Source organism: Chlamydotis macqueenii, chromosome Z (assembly GCF_036417535.1).
Source record: "Chlamydotis macqueenii isolate bChlMac1 chromosome Z, bChlMac1.mat, whole genome shotgun sequence".
Lineage (NCBI taxonomy): Eukaryota > Metazoa > Chordata > Aves > Otidiformes > Otididae > Chlamydotis > Chlamydotis macqueenii.
The window spans coordinates 9126246-9150552 of NC_141593.1; the positions used below are offsets into that span (position 1 = coordinate 9126246).

General features: G+C 59.8%; 1 protein-coding gene across 2 annotated transcripts; it reads left to right on the forward strand.

The window, feature by feature from the left end:
• The first annotated feature begins 1098 nt into the window (after positions 1 to 1098).
• Positions 1099 to 24046, forward strand: IL11RA (interleukin 11 receptor subunit alpha). Of its 2 annotated transcripts, XM_086770672.1 has the most exons (13): positions 1099 to 1189; positions 18871 to 18970; positions 19319 to 19379; positions 19492 to 19658; positions 19812 to 19926; positions 20826 to 20858; positions 21265 to 21428; positions 21561 to 21724; positions 21840 to 21981; positions 22443 to 22538; positions 22742 to 22841; positions 23338 to 23420; positions 23527 to 24046. In XM_086770672.1, exons 2-13 carry the CDS (start codon positions 18871 to 18873, stop codon positions 23541 to 23543), a joined length of 1242 nt encoding a protein of 413 aa, XP_086626798.1. In that variant the 5' UTR covers positions 1099 to 1189; the 3' UTR covers positions 23544 to 24046. The 2 variants fall into 2 exon arrangements, with proteins under 2 accessions (XP_086626798.1, XP_086626799.1); XM_086770673.1 differs by lacking the exon at positions 22443 to 22538.
• Positions 24047 to 24307: the final 261 nt, after the last annotated feature.

Sequence of the window (24307 nt, forward strand, 5' to 3'; positions counted from 1 at the left end):
GAGGTGAGATGACTCACGGGGGTGTTATTGTGGGGTTGCAGAGATAGGCAGCAGGTAGCCAGTTGTTACGGTGGGGTTGCAAAGGTGTGCCAGAACACAGGCAAGGTTTGGTTTGTGGCTGCCACCCCCTTGATTCCTGCTGGGATGCAGAGAGGTCTGTTGTTGTGGGATTGCCGGAGGGGCGTTGCGCGGGTGCTGCACACACCCGGGGCACGTGGCCCTTATCTCCAAACAGGCGCCGTGCCCAGCGGCAAGGAAAACGCTGGGTCTGTCCCAGGGCTCCAGCAGCGCCAGACTCAACGGCATCACCTGGGAGCTCCAGCGTGTCCCGGCGGGACCCCAGACCACACTTGGCCTCTGGTGCCAGATGAGGAGAAAGTTTCCAAAGGGTCTTCACCAGCTGGTTTGCCATTGCAGAGCTGCGGTATGATTTTTTCCTCCTGAAAATTTTCACTGTGTTGAAATCGCAAAGCCAATTCATTTCTGAAGGAAAGCAGGTAGGGCGATAGAGAGGGGTGCTGCAAAAGGGGCACACAAACACACTCTGAAAGCCACAAGGAGGAAAGAGGCTTTTCTTCAGGGACGCAAGCCCCGGGGCTCCATTTCGCCCTACTCGCTCCCCATCAAACAAATCGCTAGAAAAATAAACCCCGAAGAAATGCCCCTCCCAAGGGAGAGGGAAACTGAGTCACGGGCAGGACCTACCTGCCTCGGCTCCTCCGGGATGCGGGGGGGGTAGGGGGGGCAGGCAGCGTTGGCAAATGCAGGAGGGGTGGGCACCGGGCAGGGTTAGGCACCCTGGGCATGCGGAGGGGTGTGTCCCTGCGCCCCAGGGGGAGCTCTGGGGGGCACTGTCCACCCCGGAGGGGGGCGGACAGTGCACCCCGGGGGGGTGGGAGAGGACCACGCGTCCTGGTGGGGGATAGTGCATCCCGAGGGGGAAACATTGCACCCAGGGAGGGGTGGGACTGCCCCGTCCCGGGCGCGGGGGGCGGCTCGCAGACAGGAAGCGTCCCGGGGCGGTGGCGGCAGATTGGCAGCGTCCTGCTCCAATGGAGCGGCGGCGGCGGCCCCGGCGGCTTCGCACCGCCCGCGCTACCGGCCCCAGCCAGCCCGGCGCGGGCCGCCCCGCCGCCGGCCCCGCTCCGCCGAGGGCCATGGACACATAGCCGCCGTCACGGGCAGGAAGGTAGGGAAACCCTCCCCGTGCCCCCCCGGGAGCTGGTGGGGGGAAGGGTTCGCCGCCTCCCCGACGCCGCGGTGAGGGGCGCGCCGCTGCGGGGCTCTCCCGGCCATTTGCTGCTCGTAGCGGGGAAAGTTTGGGGACGGGAGCTAAGGAGGTGAGAGTGTCCCCTCGCAAAGTGGCTAGCAGGGGCTTGCCCTCCGGCTTCCCCCCGCCTGCCTTGGGGGTACCCGGTGCTACTCCCCCTTCTTCGCCCGGCGCGCCTCCGCCTTGCCCGGGGATGCTCGGGGGATGGGATGGGGTGGGAACTGTGAGCCCCTTCCCCCAGCCTCTGCAGACGCTCCCCTCCTCCCCGAACTTTGGTTTTTCTGGAGAAAGGCTGGAATAACAGCAGGCAAAGCGCCTCCCTGGCAGGGCCCCCTCTTCTCCTGGGGGGTCCGGGGAGGGGGAAAAGCTGCTCCCAATTAAGAGAGGCGCGGGAAAAGGCGCTTTCCCATGCGCGGGCACTGGCAGGGCTCTCAGCCTGTCTTATCCGTCCTAACCCCGGGACGCCATCTCAGTCACGACTTCTCGGTCCTCTGCCAGCCTCAGCGGGTGCCCAGCCCCGGGCTGTGCCCACTGGGGGGCTGGCTGTGTCCCCACCCCGGTCCCCTCCGAGCTCAGGCTCCGGGCTGTCTCTAGGTGTCAAAGGAGGCCGCGGGGCTGAGCTTGGCTTGGACATCACTGTCGGCAGACCCAGACCCTGCTGTGAAAGTGCTAAGGGGTGCCTTGGGAATCTCATTTTTCCTCCTGCCTGGTCTCCATGGGGAGAAACCCGGAGCTGCAATGACTCGCGGACGCGTTGCCGTGCCCAAACTGGTGTTGGATTGACCGGCGTTGGTGGCGTAGCCAGTGCCGAGCCAGCCGGGGTTGGCCGAGCGCCTTGGGTGCCGGGAGGTGCCCGCTCCTTGCAGACGACAGCCACGTCTGGCCACCGCGTTTGCAGGAGGAGGTGGGGTGTTTGCACTCTGGCTCTGTTTATAGGAAGGCAGATCACGGCGCGGTTATGCACAGGGCTGCACGGAGCCCACGGCATCCCAGCGTGGCGCGCGGTGGAGGAGCCTCGCGGGCAGCTGCGAGCTGGCGGAGGCTGAGCTGGCGGGGCTCCTGGGGCAGGGAAGGGGACAGGTCAGGGCCACAAAGTTCCCCCTGCCACCCATGCACCCTCTGCTCCACCGACCTGGCCCTTTTAGAGGGGAGTGAAAGGGGCCACATCTCCTCTCCAGAGACCTGTAAAGTGACTCTGGCATCTGAAGTTGTATGGAGTCAAGGGACAGGGATTGCGCGCAGGGCTGCCTGTTGCCGGCGGTGGGTGGACAGTGGGTATGGGGTGCAGTAGGGTGGTGGGTAGGGGTTCCCTGGGCAAAAACCTAGGGAATGCAGCTGAAGGCAAAGGCTGCCTGCAGGAAGCTGGGAGAAGAGCAGCTCCAGTTTCGCCCTGCCTCCTGCTCCGTGAACTTCAGTCTTTTGGGAACCCAGCAGTGAGGGGAAAACTTGACTATATCTGATAAGCCACTTTTTCCCTGTCCCAGAGCTGTCCTGGCAGCTGGGGGAGGAGGATGCTTGGTCGAGTGCAGGCCCTGTTTGTGAAGGATGAATGAATGACTCATGGCGCGGTGAGCCTCCCCGCCATCTTCGTGGTGGCAGAAGTGGCAGTTCCCTTTTGCAGCTCCCGAGTTTATCAGGGGCTGTCGTGCTGAGTGGGTGCCCAGGCAGCCCGCAGTTGCATCCTCCAGCTTACCGGTACCCTGCCTCCCCTGGCCCTCTCCCTTGGCTCTCCTGGACCATCCTGAGTGGGGAAACTTCCATGGACAGTGATGATGCACGGCACCCTGACCTGCCATGAACTAGCTCAGCACTCAGTTCAAACCCTTTCAAATCCCCTCTCTTTCCGCTTTACTCTTGTTCAAAGGCGACTCCAGGCTCTTCCTGCTCACACAGGGCTCGACCTCCCTCCGGTTTCCTGCCGAATGCGTTCCTGGAGAGTTTATTCCCCTGTGGGTTTGTGCCAACATTGTGCTTTTAGTTCAAGACCTCTTCTCCCTCTCCGGTGTTTACCCTGCTGTATTTATAGCTTCTAGTTAGGTTAAACAAGCCAAAGGATTCTTGCCTCCTCTTCTCCAGCGGGTTTGGCTCTGAAGGAAAACCCCTCACAAGAAGCTTCCCGCAGGAGGGGGCAGGTGCCGGCTTGTGGCTCTGCTCTTCTCCCTTCAGAAAATTTGGGCATCTCTCCCAGCTTGTTTCTCCTCTTCTTGTTCAGGCGTGGGAGAGGGTGGCTCTGCCACTGCCAAAGGTGTAGCTGAGGACTGAGCTTAGGTTGGATGGGAGCTCTTCTCCACGGGTGATGTGCTGGGGCCTCACTGGCATTTGGGATGCTGATACAAAGCCAGCATCAGGAATTAGCCCTGGGATGTCTGGGGTGACTCGCTGGGATGTTTAGAGAGTTTTTGGGTTTTGTAAGTGTTCTTGTGGTTACAACAGCATTGCATGTGTGAAAATCACCAAATCTCTCTGGTTGGGGATGTAGTGACCTTGTGACCCGAATTCCTACCAGCAAATCTCTCCACACCTCCCAATGGTGATTTTCTCCTCCCATTCAGGCTGTGAAGGTGGGGAAGAGTGCAGACGCCTTGCAGTTGTGGTTGAGTTGTCTTCTCCAACAGCCAGATTCCCATGAAGCATTTCCATGGAAAAAGGAAAATTCCTCTGGAAATTAGAAGCAGGTTTGCGATGTCAGGGATCAGTGTGTTAACAGGAATTATCTCTTGAGTCTGACTGCTTCCCAGGTCTCTGAGTCACCCTGTCGCAGAGGTGCGACCGGGTGAACTTTGGGTTCCTTTGGATGGTCGCGGCACCCACAGCCCATAAAGCATGTGCCGGACTCTCTGGAGGGCAGGGCTGAAAGGTGCGATTCTTCCTTCTCTCCAGTGGTATGAGTCTGGGACATGGAGAAAAAACCTGGCAAACATCTCCTCCTCTGGTGTTTGGGGTGGGGGAGGTTCAGGAGAAGAGGGACAGGAAGTCTATCATGACCTAATTCACCTCCATCCTACCGGGACTGTGCGCTCTGGTCACATCTGACTGGAAGAGCTTGGGCTTGCTCCAGTGGGGATTGGTCCTTGCTGAGAAAGCTTACGAGGGAATTCTTTAAGGGTCTGGCCAGGAGAAGGTCACATCCACCAGTGCCCTGCTCGTACATGTTTCCTGAAGATGCTTTTGGACAGGCTGGAGGGACCTCAGGTAAGACTTGTCGTGGTCAGATGTGGGGCTGGCCTGTGTGATGGCCTGGGAACCAGAAGTAAGACCATGCATCAGCCAGGAGAGAGGAGAATGCTGAAAGCATTTTGGAAATCAACCTGGGGCTCTCCAGAGGCTGCTCAGCTCTGGTCCCCTCCCTTCAATAAGGAGACAGCTGAAATAGAAACAGCCTAGTAAAAATGGTTATGGACCCATGGAAATTGCCTTATAGGGAGAGGTGGAAAAGTTTAGGGCTTCTTCATCTAATGAAATCCTAATGGTGGGAAGAAGGTCGTTTGGGCATCTTCTAGTTTACCTCACTTCCTAAAGTGAAAACAAGGGATGCCAAGCCTTGTGGAAAAGCCAATGCTGGAGATGGACCAAGGGGAAGAAGGAGATGGGAGAAGCTGCCAGCTTTGGGTGAGCATCATCTCTGTGTCAGCTTGGGGAGAACCGTCTGGCTTAGGCAGAAAAGGACTGCCCCTGAGTCCCGTCCCACCTTGGGGAGCTCTGAACAGGGCTCAAGGATGCCACCTACCATCTGGGTAGCCCTAAGGGGTGTGGATGTCCTCACCAAATAGCATGTGGAAGGCAATGGGGCACGTCCCATGGGCTGGTGCCCTGAAGCCCATCCAGCTGTTTCCTTTCCCTTCCTGTGCTTTCACCGGACCCTTCCTTTGGGACTGAAAACTCCACGTGCTTCCTCCTGGCCAGACCAATAGCTTCAGCTGGAACCGAGGACCTCACCGGCTACTCTTTGATTAAAGTCAGCATGGGCATTAGTGCATCTTGAATTCAGTAACACTGTGAGAGGCACGATTCAGCCCTTGCCTTCCTGCAAAAGTACCTAGGAAAAAACAAGAAGTGCCATCATGCGGGGTCTCCATCACGGGCCAGCCCAGTGCCGTGCCGGTGTTGCGACAGAGCTCCTGACAGCTGTGCTGTAGCAGCCCCGCAAAGGTCCCTGGGGATGGCTCGGCCGCGGTGGCCCGGCTTGGCTTTGCGAAAGCCGCTGTCACGCAGGATGCCCGGGCCAGCTGGCATCTCCCCAGACTTTCTTGCCGGGCCAGGGCTGGCCCCTCGGGAGGTCTGCAGGAGCCTTTCCTTGCTTTCCATGAGTTTTGCCCGAGGCCTCGAGGCTTAGGAGGAGCTGGTGGACCCGACCAGCTATTGCTCCATCCTTGTCTTGCAAGGGCCAACACGCAACCCCGGGGGGTACTTCAGTGCTTCGGCTGCTTTTGATTTTTTTAGCTTCTGCGAGGCTCCTGGGTAGCTGTTTTGTAGCTCCTCTGAGGCTGGTTCACCCCATCCCGGCTTTGAATTTTGCAGCTTTATGACTGGAGCAGGGCTGCACCCAGGGAAGCATCCCTTTTCCCTTGGCATTCCTGATCCTGCACTCGGCTCTGTGCCTCCTTTCCAGCCGGGGCTGTTCCCAGGGTCCTTGTACTCCCAGCATCCAAAAAACAATTCAGTGCCTCGGGCTCCCCGGCTGCTGTGTTCCTCCTCCCCGCAGCTCTGGGGGCAGGCGGTGTGCACAGGGAGCAGGATACGGCCCCCTCGGGTGCCTGTGATCCTGCGAGAAGCAGCCGGTGTGAACTCCAGAGGGGCCAGCACCTGGGAGCATCCCGTTGGCACAGCTGTCGGGTCTGCTGCGCATCCCCATCCCTCCTTCCCAACCAGAGGCTGTGGATACATGCCCGAATCTCTGGCAGCTCTGACAGCCAGGCAGTTTGCCCTGGAGATGCCTTGGAGGGCTCTGCTCGGCTGGTGAGGTGCTGAGGTTCGGGCTCAAAGCGGTCCGGGAGGAGGATGCTGAGGTGCCTCAGATGGAGCGGCACCGGTGCTCCTGCGATGGGTTAAAGATGTAAGTGAGGCAAGGTCCATGGGGAAGGTCATCATCGTTCTTTCTACCTCCGGTGCCTGGAAAGCTCCTTGAGGGCTTTTTTTTCACTTATTTTCCCCATCCTACTGAGGGCGCAGGGACCATGCAGCAGTGTTTAATCCCCCGGGGGCACACAGGGGACCTCAACGCCGCTGCCGACGACATGGCCGCTGCCTCTCCATCAGCAGCGGCATCTCAGGGATGGCAGCGAATGCCTCTCCACCATCCCTCGCCGCAACCAGGGGAGGGTGGAATGGAGCCGGAGGCAGTGTTTGCGGCCAGCTTTATGAATTTCCAATTACCAGCTCGCCTTGCCACTGCGCGAGCGGTTCCTGCACCTAATTTTTGGTGAAACGATCCATTTTTCTCAGTAATTTAATAGCGTGGGCAGGCTGCTTGCTGAAGGAGAGCCAGCAGCCAGCACCGAGGAGCCTGTGTGCCGGGCTGCCGGCCGTAACCACCTTCCCTGGGCGACGCAGGAATGCTGACCTAATAGAAAAGACATTTAAAGAGGAGTTTTAGAGAGCGGCTCAGCTCGGATTCGGCTCACGCGTACGGCTGCTGGCTGCAGCGGGGTCTCTCTGTGTCCCGGAGACCGGCACGGGCAGAGGGTACATCCCTGATGGGAGACGGGCACCAGGGCACGAGCCCTGCCAGCTGTCAGTCGGCACAGCAGCTGCTTTATTTTCTAGAAAAAAAAAAGGCTGCTTTGGAGAGGCCGTCACAAGTTGCGAGCTGAGGCTGGATTCAGCGCCTGGCTGCGGCTGTCCCAGGGCTGGAAAAGCCGTGGTGTTTCGCTCTGACATTTTCCAAATGAGATGTTTTGATTTTTTTTTTTTTTTAATTTTATTTTATTCCCCACCCCAAGGTAATGTTTGGAAGCCAAATTTAGCTCGATTTAACTCAAACCATTTTAAAAAAGTAAAACCACTGAAAACTAAACAAGGCCTATCATTTAGAACAAAATGTTTTGGTTTTCATTTTCCTTTTGGCACAAAATACTCAAACTTTTTTTTTTTCCATTTTCCTCTTGACCCACAAACAATTTTATTATATTCTTTTTGTGTCTTCTGGTTGTTTCCCAAGACCATGTCGTGCGCCATGGCCAGGGGACAGGCAAGCCCCAGTGCTGTTCCCGGTGGGACAAGGGTACTGGGGCGGGTGCTTCCCCGTGGAGGCAGAGGCATTTTGCAGTGGGAGCCACTCTCCCCTCTGCCAGCACTGACTCAGCTGGGAGCTCCTTGCAGAAAAGGGAGGCCCCTGGGCGTGGGATTTGGGATTTGGGTCCGTCCCGGCTCTCCTGGGGCAGTGTGAGCCCTGGGACTGAGCCCCGCGGGTACCCAAGCTGGGCGTGGTCGTGCCGTGGGTGCCGTGCACCGCTACTGGGCATCCCCACGGGGAAGGGTGAGCTCTGGCATTGCCTTCTCTCCTTGTTTATTCAGGTTTAAAATTAATCTGACCTTCCCCTGCTTAGGCTTGTGCAAACACAGTGTGTCCCTGAGCAGGGAGCTCCCGCTGGCCCAAGGGGAGCCCTGCCTGTCCCCAGTTTGTGCCGTCTCTGTCCCCTCTGGGTGGGGTCCCTGCTGCAACTGGGGTGCTGGGCGACGGCACGGAGTGCCCGTTCTCACTGCGGGTGTGCCAGCCCCCTCCCGGCAGTGGCACTTCTGGCCATAAATTGGGGCACGGTTAATCCTCCAGTGCAAGCTGCCAGGAGGCTGGGTGCCTGGATTCGGCGAGGGGTGGGCGAGGGGTGGCCACAATGCCTCCGTGCCGGGAGGAGCCCATGTGCTGGAGCCCCAGCCTTGACCTCCTTCACTGCCTGCCAACCCAGCCCTCCATCCTTTGCCAAATCTCAGCTCCCTCAATCTGTCCCATCCTTGCTGGGCTGTCGATGGAGGAAGGGACGACAGGGAGCAGCGCCAGGGCTGCAGAAGCAAGCGCCGGACTCATCCACCACCTGATTTAATTTTATTCCCCTCTCAGTGCCTCGCTGCATACCGCAGCCGTGCTTTTTATAGCCCCCAGCTGCAGCCTCGGCGTGCTCCCGGCCAGCTCCCCGCTGCGGCCCCGCTCGCTCGGTGCCAGCGGCCCCAGCTGGGGCGGGACGGACTCCGTCCCCGGGGTCCCCACAGTGGTTCAGCAAGAGGAGAGCGCGGGCTGCGGAGGAAGGCAGATAATTAAACCCTAACCCAGAGCCACTCTCCCGTGCCGGCGCAAGCATTTAAAGAGCCGCATTAGTCACCCCCCGTCGCAGCCGGCACGTGCCGCATGCCAGGTCAGAGGCGAGCGGTGATGGCCTGTCCCTCACCCTTGCCTTCCGTGCTGCCCAAGAGTGTTGCCAGCTTGCCAGAGCCACCAGCTTCTTCCATGAGCCAGTTTGCTCTGCTGTGGGGGGTGTCAGCAGTCCCCCCGCCGCCCGCAGTTCCCCCTTCTGTTTCCATGGCTGGGATGCTGCTACAGGGTCCGGAGTGAGGAGAAGATGGGATGTGTGGCTCTGTCACAGGCTGTGTGCCTGGAGCATCCCTCAGTTGGGATGCGGGGTTTGCAGTGGGGGCAACCGGCCAGCGGGCAGGGAGTGAGCATCCTCGCTGGGAAACAGCGGAGGGAGGGCGGCTGACCTAGTGGCTCCCTCCCCGTGCTTTCTCCAGACGTGATTTCACCGCCGCAAGGAGGGAGCACGGCCAAGGGACGGGCCCTGCTCGCCCCGGCGGCACCCAGCTCGCTTGCCGGGGCGTTAGTCATTTGGGCCGTGGCTGGGGACAGGCTGTGCCTGGGGTCCCCGTGAGCTGGGGGAATGGTGGGCTCCGTGAGCCAATGCTGTTGGGATGCTGCTAGGAAAAAGGAGAGGGATGTAGGGGGAGCGATGGATGCAGGGAGATGTCCCGAGGAGAGGACTTCTGCAGAGGTTTGCAGGTCCTTGGGGATTGGGGGGAGACCCCAAGGTGCCAGGGAGCCGTGTGGGACCCTGCCACAGCCCCTCACTTTGCCTGGCTGCCGGAGGTGTCGGGTGCCTGGGGCTAATTTTAAACCTTGGCCAAAACACCGTCCGGCTTGTTCTGCCTCCGACGGGGAGGCCGGCAGAGGCCAGGCAGTGAAATACGGGTGGCACTGCCACGCAGCTGGGGCCGGGCAGCCTTGCCTGCGCGCAGGCAGGGCAGTGGGCAGGGGAGGCAGGGAGCTGCAGGGGCGCGGAGGAAGGGATGTGCAGCGGTGGGTTTGTCCAAAAGTGCCAACTGTGATTTTAATCCGGTGCGGGTGGCTGCGGAGGCCAGGGGCGTGGCCCTGCCAAATCTGCTCCCATCCGAAAGCACTGCGGTTCACCCCATGAGGGCTGGGGTCCCACCAGCAGCACCCCAGTCCTTGGGGCGAGCCGGGGGTGGCTGCGGGAAAGGGCGAAGCTGCTGGTGCTGCCGTCCAGGTGCCGAGCATGCCGGGAGAGAGGAAAGCCTCGGAGACTTGTTCTGAAACAAGGCTGCCCTTTTATTCTCCTTTACGAGCGCGTTTTAATATCCACAAACACCCCTCCCTCCCCGGGCTGCTGCCAGCAGAGCCTGTATCGCCTGCGCCTGGCCTGCCGAGAAACCCCGGCCAAACCCTGGGCCCCAGCGCCAGGGGGAGGATTATTTTTCCCCCCTCCTTCGTTTGTTTTAATATATGTTTTCTGTAGCTCTAATTAGATGGGTTTGAGCCCCGGCCAAGGCAAACACACCTGGGGGAGCCTCGCCTTACAGACCCCATCTGCTGCGTCGGGGGCTCTGCTCCCCGCACAGCCGCTGCCTGGCCCCTTTTTAGGGGAGGGGGCTGCCGGGGGTTTGGAGGGGAGGGGGGTGTGGGATCGCTCCCACGCCAAGCCGCCGAACAGCCTCTGCGGAGGAGGAGAGCCCAGCGAGGCGGCACAGGGAGATGGTGCAGAGGCAACGGGGACACCCGGAGAAGCCCTGTCTCGTGGCAAGACCCCCCTGCGGCGTGGAGCTGAGGTATCTTCCCCCCTTTGGCAGTGCCACTGTGGTGGCATAGAGCTCTGCGCCCACCGGGCCAGGATACTGGGCGGGGGTGGAATGCAGTGGGGACCAGCAAGATTTTGCTCTCCTGGGCTGACAGCATGGGTGCTTCAAGGGTTTGCAGCCCTCAAAATCTATATGTGCCCAGGGAGGGAAGAGGTGGGGGCTCCCCAGCATGTCCGGATGTGTGTTGGGCTTCAGGACCACCTATGTGGTAACACCCATCTGGGGACTGTTTGGGAAAGCAAGTAGGGGAGATCCATGTGCCAGGTCATCACAATGGCTTGCACTGACAGCCAAATCCACGCTGGGCTGAGCTTCGGGTGCCTCTTCCCACGACTGCTGGCTTTCTTGTGGGTCTTTTCGGCTGGGCTTTTGTCCCTCTGGTTGTTTCAGGGTCCACCCTGAAGCCCTCACTGCCAGTGAGCTGAGCAGTGTCAGCACCCCTGCACCGGGGTCTGGTGGGTCCCATGTCCCATCTGTGCCTCGCTGGAGCTAAAGGAGCTCTTGAGGGTCTGCTTGGCCACGTTGGGGTCCCACCTTTTCTGAGACTGGGGTGCACACCCTGACAATGTGATGTGAGCCAGGGAGGAGCAGCACCCTTAGGTGGCACCCAGCATCTTGGCTCATCCTGGAGGACATCTCCTTCTCCTTTCCGTGCGCAGGGGACAGTGCTGTGCCCCGACTCCATCCTCAGGGGTGGATGCAGCACACCATCCCCTCCTCCCTCTGCCCAAGGGGAGAGCAGGCGGCACCGAGCAGGCATTGCTGCTGCAAACTGCCCTCCCTGTGCCTGGGTTGCCACTGCCTGCTCCTCCAAGGAGCTCCGGCAGCTGCTTCGCTCCAGCTGGCCCTGCGGAGATGCTGCCTGCAAAGGGAAATAGTGTGTGCTTTGGGATGCACCCCCCTCTACCCCGTGCATCTCAGCACTTTGCACCAGCATTTTCATCTCAGGCCCATAATAACCGTAGCGGCGGCTTAAAGTATAAAAAGTAGGATGTGACTTCTCCAGGACTTACAGGCTCCCTTCAGGTGATGGGCTGGGCTGGGGGGGCTATACAGGATGGGACCCCTCTCTGTCACCCTTTGGGAAGTGTGCCAGGCTGGAGGGTTTTTCTGTGCATGGGAGGGCTTTGGGGTACAGCAGCTGCTGGTCCTTGGTGCCTCCGACTGGAGCCAGGGCTGGGCAGAGAGCAGCTCCAGCGTTTTGTGAAGGATTTCGGAGCTGCCTTGGCCTCTGGTCAGAGCAGGCTGCAATGGGAACATTTCGAAATTCTTTTGGACGAGGAAAATTCCACGGGCAGCCCCCCTCTGGAGAAAGTTTGGGATGGCTGAAATGTTTGGAGTGAGAGGCTGCTTGCTTTTGTTTACTCTAAACTATAACATTTGAGAGGGGGGGAACCCAAAAGGAAAAAAAAAGAGACAATAGGAGCCTATAAACAGAGCTGGCCCCGAGCGGGGCCGGGGCGTCTCTCCAGCATCGTGGAAGGAGATGTGTCAGCACGTTCAGCGCCTTGCCCTGCTTTCCCCCCCTGGCTCGGATACAATCACACTTAATCTTTCAGGAAAACTTGGTTGGGTTATTTTTCCCCAGCAGAAAGTGAGCCGGATAGTGTTTTTCCAACCTTCTCCACTTAGGCAGGGTGCAGCCCCCATCCCTTGGCCCTGTGCCACAGCCCTCAGCCTCGGCGGTGGGCTTCTGCCGCAGCTTTTCCCCGCTTCTTGCCACTTCTCTGCCTCTCCTTTTGGCTTCGGGGCTGCCATGGGATTGACCTGGCACGAGGCAGGGGGCACAGATGTGCCCACAGCGAGGTGTTTGCCCAGCTTCCATCCCTGCCAAGTGCCTTGCACCCTGCCACATCCCCTGGGCTGCAGCCCCTTAGGAGAGCACGGCAGCAGGGCTGTCTCCAAGCACGGAGAGGATGGACCACGCTTGTCCCACCAGGTGCCAGAGCCCAGCACCGGCATCTCCACATTGCACGTTGCTGGGGGTCTGCAACCACCATCCTCCCCCCACACCGGTGGGGTGCAAAGGGTTAATGGGCCGCCCTTTGGTGGTAGCTCAGGTGGCCTTTAGTGACACCTAAAATCCCTCTCCGGCCAGAAAGGGATTTTGTTTTGCAGAAGGAATGACAGCAAATGCTGCGGTACGGTGAGCTGTTTATTTTGGCCCTGTCGCCCTGCAGCGTTTTGGCTGACCTGGGCACCTTCCTGCCTCAGGGATGGAGCTGAGCCCGATGGCTCCCAGGCACCAGCCAGGGATGGAGGGAGGACGGGGCAGGGGGATGCTGTGGGGCCTCTCTCCTGCTCAGTGTTCCCAAGTCCAGGCTGGAGTTCTTTGGGAGCATCAGGAGGAGCTGGGCTTGTTTGGGGCACTCAGATATATATGTACATATATATGTCTGTGCCCTACATCTATGGATGTATATGCTCTTGTATCAGCCCTAGGGCCAGCTTATGGGGGGAGTTTCTGCTGGGGGCTGCAGATGCTGCTGTGGGGGGTGAAATGCCAGGGTACAGGCTGGTACCCAGCTGCTCCGTTATCCCTGGAGCTGCGGGTTCACCAAAACCTCTGCCAGGCTGAGCTGAGCCCTGGAACAGAAAAATATCCCAAATCCTAAAATATTCCAGGGACAGGAAAAGCCTTTCCCACCCTGCTTTAATCACAGGGTGGCCCAGCTCCCTGCCAGTGGGTCCCACCCATGTCCCCAGCTCCGATACCGTGCCTGTCCCCATCCTGCAACCCTGTGACGAGGACAGTGGGTATGCAGCTGCTCCAGGACTCTGTCCCTCCACCAAAAAATAATCTCCTGGCTACAGCGCCGGTGGGTTTCTTTACAGCTGGAAAATTTGGGAATTCCTCCGGCACGTGACTTCAGGGGGAGAGTGTGGGGATGGAGATGGAGGCAGGGGGACCCCTTCTCTCCTCTCTCCAAATGCAACGCTGCCAGCTGGCTTGGCGTCAGGGCTGCTGGCTGCTAGCAGAGCCCTCCCTGTTTTGGCCCTTGCCGATGCCTCCGGTTACAGCCGGGAGCCAGAGACTTCTCCTTCCCGTGGGATGGAGAGGGGAGGGTGGAAATCGGGGCATTGAGGTGGGAGTTCCCTGGCTAGGGGAAGAGAAGAGCCTGACCTCCACACAAGCTACCACCATGTCGAGATGTGGGGTGGCCCTCCTACCCCCAAGCACCGGGCCCTGCTAGCAGCTGCCAGCATCACAGAGGAGAGAGGTGGCCCTTGGGACGGGGCTGGGGGGTGGGCTTGGGACACCAGTGGAGCTGTGGTCAGCTGGGCATTGCCGAGGGATGTCGTGGTAGGGTTGGTCTGGGCTGGAGGGAGAGGTGCATTGTACCTGGCTGTGGAGATGAACTGGTTCCCTGCGTTTGTGCTGAGCTGGAGTTTAACCCCATGTTTAGTCTGAACTAGGATTCACCCCACTTCAGGGCTACATTGGGTTTAGCATCACATTTGGACTGCATAACCCCACATTTTGGCTGAGCTAGGTTTAACCCCACTCCTGGGCTGAGCTGAATTTAACCATGCATTTGGACTGCACTGGATTTAACCCCAGGTTTGGACTGTGCAGATTTTAATCCTACTTTTGGGCTAAACTGGCTTTAATCCCACTCCTGGGCTGAGCAGGATTTAATCCTGCTCCTGGGCTGTGTGGGGTATAGCCCTGTGTTTGGATTGCCCTGAGTTAAGCCCCACACTGGGACTGTACTGGGTTTAACCCTGCTTTCAGGCTGCACGGAGCTTACTGGACTGCACTAGCCTCCCAGGGAAAGGTTGGTTTTACTGGTTTAACTGGGGTAATTCCAGCAGCAGGTGCTGGGTGCAGCTGTGCACGTGTACATCCCGTGTCTGCTCCGCCTGGTGTCTTGCCCCCAAAGTGGGCATGGGGACCCATGGGTGCTCAGCGCTCCACCAAAGGGGTGCTGAGGAAAGCAGCCCTTTTTCAGGTCCCCAAGGCACCAGAGGGGATGGGGACAGCAAGTGGGGCTCTCCCCTTGGCCTCGGGGAGCATCACCCCAGCGGCACCCAGGGTGGGCCAGGTGTTGCCCCTGGGTGCTGCTGGTGGCCCTGGGGGCTATGCATGGCCCTGGAGGTGATGGGGGACAGTGATTCCTTCCCTGCCAGTGCCCATTGGTGGGCTTTCCCCAGGCGTGCTGTGGCTGCGAGGGTGCCAGTGACGGTTAGAGGACAGGGGTGGCTAGTGGCAGGGGTCCGTCCCTGCAGCGGGATCAATACCCACCCCCCACCCCAAAGACGCGTGTTGGTGCATTGATGATGGAGGTCACTGATGCTACAGGGGATGGGGTGCTGCTGGGTTTCTGGGCAGATCAGCAGCCGTGGGGGTGGCCTCAGGCCATGCTGGGGCTCCTCAGAGCTGGGCACGGTGCTGCTGCAGGACTGCTGGAAGGAGTCGGGGTTAGCAGGGAGCTGTGCTCCCGAGCCTGTAGGAAAGCAAGAAGAGGGGAATTCCTGCTGCTTCAAAACGCTGCCGGCCGTGGCCATGGGACAGGTTTCCCACAGTGGGCACTGGCAGAGAGCGGGGCCAGGGCCAGGGATGCTCCCCCAGCTCAGGGGCAGGAGTGCAGCGCGATGGCATCTCTGGGGTGTTGGAGCCGGCCAGCATCAGATGTTGCCCGTTGCAGAGTGGCTTTTTGCAGGTGAGTGACTCCGGCAGGGACCAGGGCACGGTGGGCAGAGAGCTCTCAGGCTGTTTTATTTGCCAGATCTCTATTGCAGTGATGCTGCCCCGGACCACCCTGGGGAGAGGTTAGGAAGCACCTCAGCTTCCTGTGCTCAGTGGGGAGCATCTCGTGGCTTCCAGCTGCCATCTTGAGCCCTGCAGCACAGCATTGGTTGCTTGTGTCCCCCTCCACCCACCACCCCCGGCTCTGCATGCATCTAATTCTCTTTGAAGAGAAACTTCAAATGAAGCAAAGCCAAAAAAAAAAAAAAAACCAAACCCCAAAACCCACTGTCTTTCAAAGTGCCGAGCGCAATGGAAAGTTGGCCTCCCCCAGGAATCTGCGCTGGGCTTTGCCAGGCTGCAGTGGGGCACGGCACAGAGCAGATGTGGCAAGTGGACTGTCACACCCTGTGTGGACATCCCTGCCTATGCACACTAGTGTGATTTTGGGGGATGTTTTGCAGCATTTCAACTTGGAAGCAGGAAGGGGCTCATGGCAGGATTTCTCCTGGCATCTCCCCAAAAACTTTTGGATGAGCTCAAAGGATGCCCATCGGGACAGCAGGGTCGGTGCAGGATGGAGAGCGACAGCTTGCGTTTCTGGCTCACACTTGCAGGTGCCATGCACAGCCTGGTCACGCTGGCCGTGCCGGTGATGAGAGCATCCCATGCCAAGGGAGCCGAGTCCAGCTCCGCTGCCCTCTCTGCTGGGGCCGAGACACAGCCCCCAGCTGGGCTGCCTCCCACTGCCCCGGCCGTGGCCATGGAATGTCACCCAGACTCAGACGGGCAGCAGACGCCTCTGAGCCCGGGATTAGCACTCCGGGAGGAAGAAAAGCTCCGATTGTTCTCTCTGTCCCGGCTCGTCTCCAGGGCCACTGTGCTGGGACTCCCTGTCCCTAGGATGCGTCACTGCTGGTGCAAGCGTAGAGGGATGGATGATGCTTTCTCTGCCTCTGTGCCCCTCCATGGGGGTGCAGAGCCACTAAGGAAGGTGATCCGGCAACACACACGGACGCACATTCGTTTGCACGCCTGTTCTGCTCTCGGCGCGGGAGTTTGGTTGCAGAAAGTAAGGGGATCCTTTCTGGGCAGGCTGTTTCGCAGCTCTGCCTGGCCCGGGGCGCCTGGACCCCTGCCACGCCGCCGCGCCCAGGGCCGGCAAGGGCTCCGGGTCTTCCCCCGCTCTGCGGCTCCTTCCCCTTTTGTTTGTGGCCTTTGGGCAGGCGAGGGAGGGCTTGCCCTGTTTCTTCTCTCTGCAGTGATGCTTGGCTGTGGCTGAGTTTTGGCAAGGCTCAGGCCGGTCATTTACTAAACCAATGTGTGTGTCTGGGGTGGCTGGGTGCTGGCTTCCCCCATGCTGCGCCAGCAGGGGTGGACAGATGCCCAAAAAAGCCCATCCGAGGCAGCGGAGCTGATGGGGTGCTGGGGTGAGGATGTGGAGTGCTGAGGGGGTCTCCGGGACAATGGCTGCTGGAGGGTGGGAGGATGCAGGGTGGCCTTCAGGGTGGGGACCACTGAGGGGTCGCCGTGGAGATCAGGGATTGAGATGCAGCTAAGGATGGGGTCTGCAGAGATGCCCTCTGCCACCACATAGGGGTCTGGGATGCCTCTGGGTCTCTTGGCAATACCACCCGCAGCCGTTACACCGTTCCCTGGGGATGTTAGCAGCAGCTGGCTGCGAATTGTGCCATGCCCCCAGCTCTTCCCTTGTCCATAGGGGAAAGATGCCTTTCAGGATCGCAGCTGCAGGGTTATTTTTCCAAGCTGGCCTTGAACCAGATCGCAGCCCTGCAAGCTAGCAAACTCATGTCAGCAGTGAGCCAGCGCCCAGAGCATTTCTCTCTGTCGCAGAGCGGCATGGTGGGCACAGCAGCTCTGCCTTCACGCTCCACAGCGTTTGCATGAAAATCCAGGGCAGTCAGGAGAAGAAATGATTTTATTTTAAAACTATTTCTTTCTCCGCACTAATTCACTCTTCCTTCTCCCTGACCCCCCCCAGCACCATCCCCTTAACTCTCGCCCACGTGATGTTTGGAGTTATTTTTGGCTGCTGCTTTTAAGTATATTTAAAGTCATCCTTTTTTTTTCCTTCCATCACCAAAATATTTTACTTTCAGGCTGAATGTTCCCAGTTATTTACCAGCATAGTTTTGGCAAAGACTTTTTAACTGATGTTTCTTGGGAACATTTCTTCGGGTGGTTTGGTAGGAAAAGCTTATGACAGTCTTATGAAATTATTTACGTTTGGGGCTTGCATTTGAGGCTGCCTGGCATGTTCAGGATGGGACTGATGTGGGGTGCGCCTGCCTTTTCCCCCGCGCTCACTGGGTTGCAGCACATTGCCGTGTTGCTCTCCTTTCCTTCGTCGCGCAGTTTGGTCTGTGGCTGTGGGTACGTGCCCATGGGAGGTGAACTGGCAGCTGCTCTGGGGTGCCTTTGCAGGGCTGGAGCATCCCTCCCTGGAGCCCCATGGCTGTTGAACCCTGAGGGACTCAGGAGGATACAGATTTATGTCCTGGAGCTGCAGCCTGCGCTTGGAGCTGACAGGGAGCTCACTGCTTCCCGTGCCCTCAGCCCAACAGGATGGGTGTAAATAAGCAGGCCTGCCTGCTTGTGAGGGGTGGGCAAGGCAGGTGTTCCAGGGAGAAAAGACTGAGCTATCTTTGCCTGTGGAGGTCAGGCAGGGCTTGCTGATAGGGACAGTGTGATGCTGCTGGTATGGATGGACGCTGGCCAGAACGGATGAACGGATGCCCCGAGGTGATGCTGGCTGACACAGAGATGCTGGCTGGAGTGGCAAGGTGGTGCAGGCTGGTATGTGGAGGACAATGCAGGCTGGAATGACTGCCTTAGAGTGCTGGTGGGTGCAACAGACAGGGTGATGCTAGCTGACACAGACAGGAAGATGCTGGCTGATATTTGCGGGACCATATAGGCTGAGATTGATACTTGGACAGGGTGATGCTGGCTGGGTTGACCAGGGTGATGCTGGCTCACATGTACAGACCAGTGTAAGCTGAGATGGACAGGGTGATGCTGGCTGGCACAGACAGGGTGATGCTGGCTGTGCTATGGTGGGAAGATGCCGTTCTGTAGCTAGGGTTGACCCATGGAGAGCTGGGTGCACATCCCTGACTCAGCATCCCCTGCCCTTTTCACCCCAGACCCACTGGTGATCTCTGAGTGGGAGGAAGGGATTTCAGGGCTGTTCTGTCTGGGTGCAGAGACCCCAGATGGCCCAGAAGGGCACAAACGTGCATAGAGTAGCCCTGCAGCATGTGCAGGGATGGGCAGTGACATGGGACCCCCAGGCAGCCCCACTCTTGGTGCGATCTGAGCTCTCATAGACCTGCTCTCCATGGCTGTGTGAGCCTGTTGAGATCTAACTGCTGTCTCATAAATACAGGCCAGAATTTCTCCTCAGTCCCTTCCCACTGCAGCTGCACCAGTGCAGGTCTCCGGACCACCCTGGGGCTGGAAGCCAGCCAGGGCTCCCGGCACAGGACTGCCATGGCAAAGAGCCCTTAATCCCACCAACTCACACAGCTGCAAGCTCCTGGTCAGTGTTTGTGCTTTGCATCCCACCTCCAGACATGGGGACTGCTCGGCAGCCCACGCTGGACTGGCTGTGACAGTGGCGTAGACCCTGCCAGCTGTCCCGTCTGGGGTCCCCATGTTGCGGTCCCTGTGCTGTTTCCGGCAGGATGGGGCAAGACGAGAGGGAGATGTGGGGTCCATGGTCCTGCAGGAATGCTCTGGGCTGTGGTCCCCACTGGCCGCTCCATTGCAGGGGATAACGCCCTCTCCCTCCCTGCTCTGCCTCCTCCAGATGCGCAGTCCCATCCCAGGCCTGGGCAGGGTGATGGTGTTCCTCGCAGCAGCCCTGGCGTCAGCCTCCCTTGCCATCCCCGAGGGCTGGGGAGAGGAAGGTGAGCCCCCCCCCCCCCACCAAGTCCCTGTGCAGCCCCCCACGTCGCATGCATGAGCACCGTGGCATCACCCCATTTTCCCCAGGCAGGCACAGACCTACCAGAGCCAGGGCATACACGAAACACAGCCCCGTGGTGACGGCTGTTCTCTGGCCAGCCCCAGCCCTGCCACTGCCTATTGCCCAGCCCCAACTGGGACCAGTCCTTCCCAGTCCCCCTGGTGGTACCTGTATGAAGCAAGACCCCGCAGCCAGCACCCAGCTCCCCAGGGTGCCCACCTTGATCCCCCCAACCCTGGCATGGGGTGGTATGGGGTGCTAACACCCTTCTGGGTCTGTGTCCCTCCAGGTGTGCAGTACGGACAGGTGGGGACAGACGTGACCTTGTCGTGCACCGGTGCCCGCGCTGGGTAGGTCTTTTCCAAGCATACCGGGGGTTATATCCGATGGGACGGTTTACAGAGTGGGCCTGGGGTGACTCCGCTGTCCCCTAACACTGCTTGGCCGGTCTCTCCTCCTCAGCTCGCCAGTGCAATGGAGACGAGTGGGTGCCACGGCACTGCCAGAGGGCTCGGCCATCCATCAGGGATCCCTGATGCTGCCGCACGCTGGCTTGGCTGTCGCGGGGACCTACAGCTGCCACGATGAGGAGGGTGGTCTCCTGCACATTGTGTCCCTGCGTCTGGGGCGTGAGTAGCCTGTCCATGGGCTGGGGTATAGGGGGTGTGTGGCCCCATTGCTTGCCAAGAGAGGCTTTTGTGGTGACACAGGGGTCCCTGTGTGCTGGCTGGGCTGCAGGACAGGGGACCCCTCACTGACTGTCACTTCCCTTCGGACCCCAGTCCTGCCGGGAGTCCCCTTTGTGTCCTGCAGAGCATCTGACTATGAGAATTTCTCCTGCTCCTGGACCTCCAGTGTGGAGACCTTCCTCCCCACCAGATACATCACTACCTACAGGTGATGTATCCCTGCAGGGGATGGGCTGGATGGTTTATGGGGTGAGCCCTGGGTCCCAGCCAAGGATAACCACCAGATCCTGCTGCCCATCCGACCCATGCCCTGGGTTCACCTCCTGCCCCAAGGACCATGCTGCACCCCAGAGCAGGTCATGTTTTTGGGGGGAGCAGGGCACTGAGCATTTGCTTCCTCCAAGGGAGGCCCCCCAGCAGCGTTGCGGGGCTGGCACAGGTAGAGCCCTTCCATGCCAATGGCTTTGCCAGCGCCCAAGGGGCTATGAAAGAGAAGCAGGTCATCTGCAAGCCACCAAGCGCTTTGGCGTGCTTCAGGATGAAAGGAGCCCCAGCAGCATCGCTGCTTCTAATTATCCCAGCAGGCCGAACTAGCTGGCTGCTTTGAAGTCAGCCAGAGCTCATAAAGCACAGCCCTGCTGAAAGCTGTGGGAACAGGGGGCTGGGGGCTCGGCAGGGAGGGGGCTGTGGGAAGCAGGGGGCTTTGAGGGCCGTAGGGTGAGGGTAAAGCCAGCTGCTGAGGAGCTTTCATCAGCATCCCTGTGCCTTTGCTGCTGCCACACCATGAACCCCAGGTGGGCAAGGGGTGTCCTCTGGAGAGATCTTGTTTGGATCCCCAGCTTCTGCTGCCAGGCTGCTTGGTGGTGGGGCTGGGCACGGCGTTAGCTCCATCCCCTGTGCCATGTCACTCCGGTGTGTCAGTGTCGGAGTAGGGGGCTGCACTGCAGTGCGGAGACCCCTATCCCTCGTCTGGGTCACGGTGGGGTTGGGAGTAGGGGGCTGCTCTGCAGTGCGGAGACCCCTATCCCTTGTCTGGGTCACGGTGGGGTTGGCTTCATGCTGTCCCCTCATCCTCATGATCTGCTTTTCCTACTCTCTCCATGGTAGGAAGAAATCGCTGACGGGCGAAGAGAAGCGGAGGTAGGACTGACTCCCACCCCAAACCTCCCTGGGGTTTGTCCTCCATCCCAAAGACTCTGCCACTGTCCTCAGTGGGGTCCCCGAGGCGAGGGCAGAGTGTCCTCATGGGATAACTAGCTCCCCAAGCCTAGGACCTTGGGAGAAGAGTTTGCCCCAAGGAGACACCTTCCCAGGAGGGACAGTGGGACTGGGATGGAGATCCTATTGGTCACTCTCAGAGGGATGTGTCAGGCTTTGGAGGGGTGAGGGCAGCTCCCTGGACCCTGCATGAGCCATAACGGGGGCTGCCTCCTCCGCTGAGCTCTTGGTGTGAGAGTCTCCCTGCATGGCACCTCCTTGGCAGCACTGGGAAACTGTACATGGAAGGTGGGGGGCACATGTCACTTCCGTGCCTTCCTGTCCACAGGAACAAGAATGGGCACGTGGGGCCATGCCTACAGGATCCATCCCACCCTGGCACCTGCACCGTCCATGGGTCGGAGTTCTGGAGCTCATACCGCTTGAACATCACTGAGGTGAACCCACTGGGATCCAGCTTCCGCCTCCTTGACATCACCATGCAGGCCATCAGTGAGTGTCCATCTGTCCAGCCCCATGTCCATTCCCATGTCTCCAGGGCATCCGGCCCTGTGTGGGGAGCCCAGCACCCAGCACTGCGTGGCAGTCGGGTGTGACGAGGGCTCCCTGTCCCCTCCGGCGCAGTTAAACCGGACCCTCCAGAGGGCTTGGTGGTGGAGCCCATCCCCTTCGCCCCACGGCGGCTCCACGTGAGCTGGAAGTACCCCTCCTCCTGGCCCAAGGAGCCCCACTTCCAGCTCCGGTTTCGGCTGCAGTACCGGCCCGTCATCCACCGCTCCTGGTCTGTGGTAAGTGATGGGTGAGGAAAGGCAAAGCCGGCCTGGGAGCAGGGTGGGCGTGGGCCCAGGGAGGGCAGCGAGGGGTGCAGCCTCCTGCCCCATAGCTCCCCTCTGCCCGGCACAGGTGGAGACGGTGAACCTCTCCGAGGTGATTACGGATGCTTTTGCCGGGCTGGAGCACGTGGTCCAAGTCAGCGCCAAGGATTTCCTGGATGCCGGGAACTGGAGCGAGTGGAGTGCCGAGGCCCGGGCAACACCGGTTAGAGGTGCGAGGGGGACAGGCTAAAGCCCCTAGCATCCCTACCAAGTTGCGTCATCCCTCCCCAAAGCCACTTCAGCACCCTGGGCTGCCCCTCTCCAGCCCCTTCCCCATGGCACCCATTCCCCAAATATCAACATGAGCAAGCCTCAGCTCCTGCAGTCCCTTAAAGTTGACCCAAAAAGCTGATGCCATGCACCATCCAAAAACTGACAGGCAGAGCTGCAAGGAGGCAAAGTGTCTCTCCACCCCACAGCAGGCTGCAGCCGTGCTGCTGCCATTTGGGGATTGCCCCCCACAGCCTTGAGGCAGATGGGGGCTCCCATAGCACCAGTAGCACCCCAGGAGCACCCTGGGGCTCACAGCACCCCTGGGACACAGGGGCACCTTTCTTTGTTCCTCTGTGTGGGTCCCTGGGGGCTGCCCGTGATGTTGGGTGAGTGATTCCCGTCCCCTCCGTCCTTCCAGACCCAGCCACTGCGGCAAGTGAAGAAACCACTACAGATGCCAGCCTGGAGAGCCTGGCCGAGGAGCCCTCCCAGGCTCCCAACCCTGAGCCCATCAGTGAGTAGAACTGGGGGTGGCACGCAGGAACAGGGACTGCCCCCGGGCAACTGCCTGCCTGGGCACAGGGGTGGCTGAGAGTAGTGGGAAGGGTCTCTTGCCCCTTGCTCATGTGTGTCTGGGGTGCCCAGGAGCTTGCAATAGTGTCCCCAGGGTATCGGGGGCTGTGGCATCCCTCAGCTGTGACAGTCTTTCTGTCCCAGACCGCAGTGAACCCCTGGAGAAGATGGCCGTCCTGGTGTCCCTTGGGATCTTCGCCTTCTTCGTTCTGGCTGCTGTTCTCATTGTCACCATCCTCATCTGGTAGGTTTGTAGAGGGAGGTGTCTGCATGATTGCTGTCCCCATCCCACTCTGACCCCCAAACCCTCAGCATGAGGTGCCCTGTATCCCCCCAGCCGTGCTCTGTGATCCCTTGCCCAAACAGACTTGATGGCAGCCCCATAAGGTGTTTTGTGCTCCCTTTGCCCCCCTGCCACATCAATGCCTCTTTCCAGCACACCTCACCCCACCAGCTGCAGTACTGCCCGGCCTTCCTGGGGTCTTGCTGATGACCCCACATCCGTGGGACCTTTCTTGGCGTCCCCCAAAGATGCTGCTGCTACTAACATCCCTCCAAAGCTCCTACCTCCCTGTCCCCATCCCAGCCCTGCTCTGTCTCGTGACTAACTCCTGCTGCAACTCTGTAGCACAGCTGGGCACAGCTGGATGGAGATGCAGAGCGGGATCATGGGGGATGTGGGCTGTCCTGGTACCCAGGGCGGCTGCTCAGGATCCTCAGCCCCATTGCTTTGTTCCCAGGCTCCGGGTGAGGAAACACGGCAAGGACAAGACCAAACCCCACAACTTCTTGGTTGCTGCCACCCACTTGAAGGCACTGCCGAGTGAGTTGGGGTGCAGGGCGGGTAATGAGGGGAGTGCAGGGGTGGGAGTGTGGAGTCGGAGGGGCGGGTCTGTACCCCTCTCACCCCCTGCCCTCTCTCTCGGCAGAGGCCCAGATCCTGTAGAGAGCCCTGGCCGACCCCTGCTCCCTGCACCCGCTTGCCCACACGTGGGACTTGATGCCACTGCTGGCCCCCAAGGACCCCGCACCTCCCGGGTCACCCCACAGCCGTGGACATTGCTGGAGCCCCCAGCACCCTGGGGATGCAGGATGGACCCTAAGGAGAGAGGCTCTTCTCCTAGGAGCTTTGGGCTGCCCATGCCAGCCGGGAGCCAGCTGAAGGCACCTCGGACTCGAGGCGACGGGCCAGCCCCACCGCCAAGCGCTGCTGAACACATGGGGATCAGATGCTGAGCCAGCCCCACTTCACTGCCTAGTGTCGAGGGGAACTGCGGATACAGGCTGCCAGGGGTGTCGGGCATCAGTGAGCAGGGGGTGCTGAGCCCTGCCCGTCACTCCTCACCAGCCACCAACAGGCAGAAGGGACCCCCCCATCCCTCTGCTCCTCTGCCTTGTGCTGTGGCTGGACGGAGCAGTAATGCCAATAAAGGGGATAGTTTGGCACTACCCAGGCAGGACCTCCTTGCAGATGGTGCTGGGCCAGAAAAAGAAGTGAGTAGCAACTGAGTGAGATGCCGGCTTGGGGACGGTCCTTGCGGGAGGTGCACAGGCAGCAGAGCTGGTACCCAAACAGGTCAGTCCCTTCCCCAGGAGCCCAGAGGGCCTGAGAAAGACCCTCACCCAGGCCAGACCTTGCACAGCCCCCCTCGCTCAGTATGTGGCCCCCTCCCTGGGCCTCAACCCAGCCCCTCTAATGGTTTCCATGTG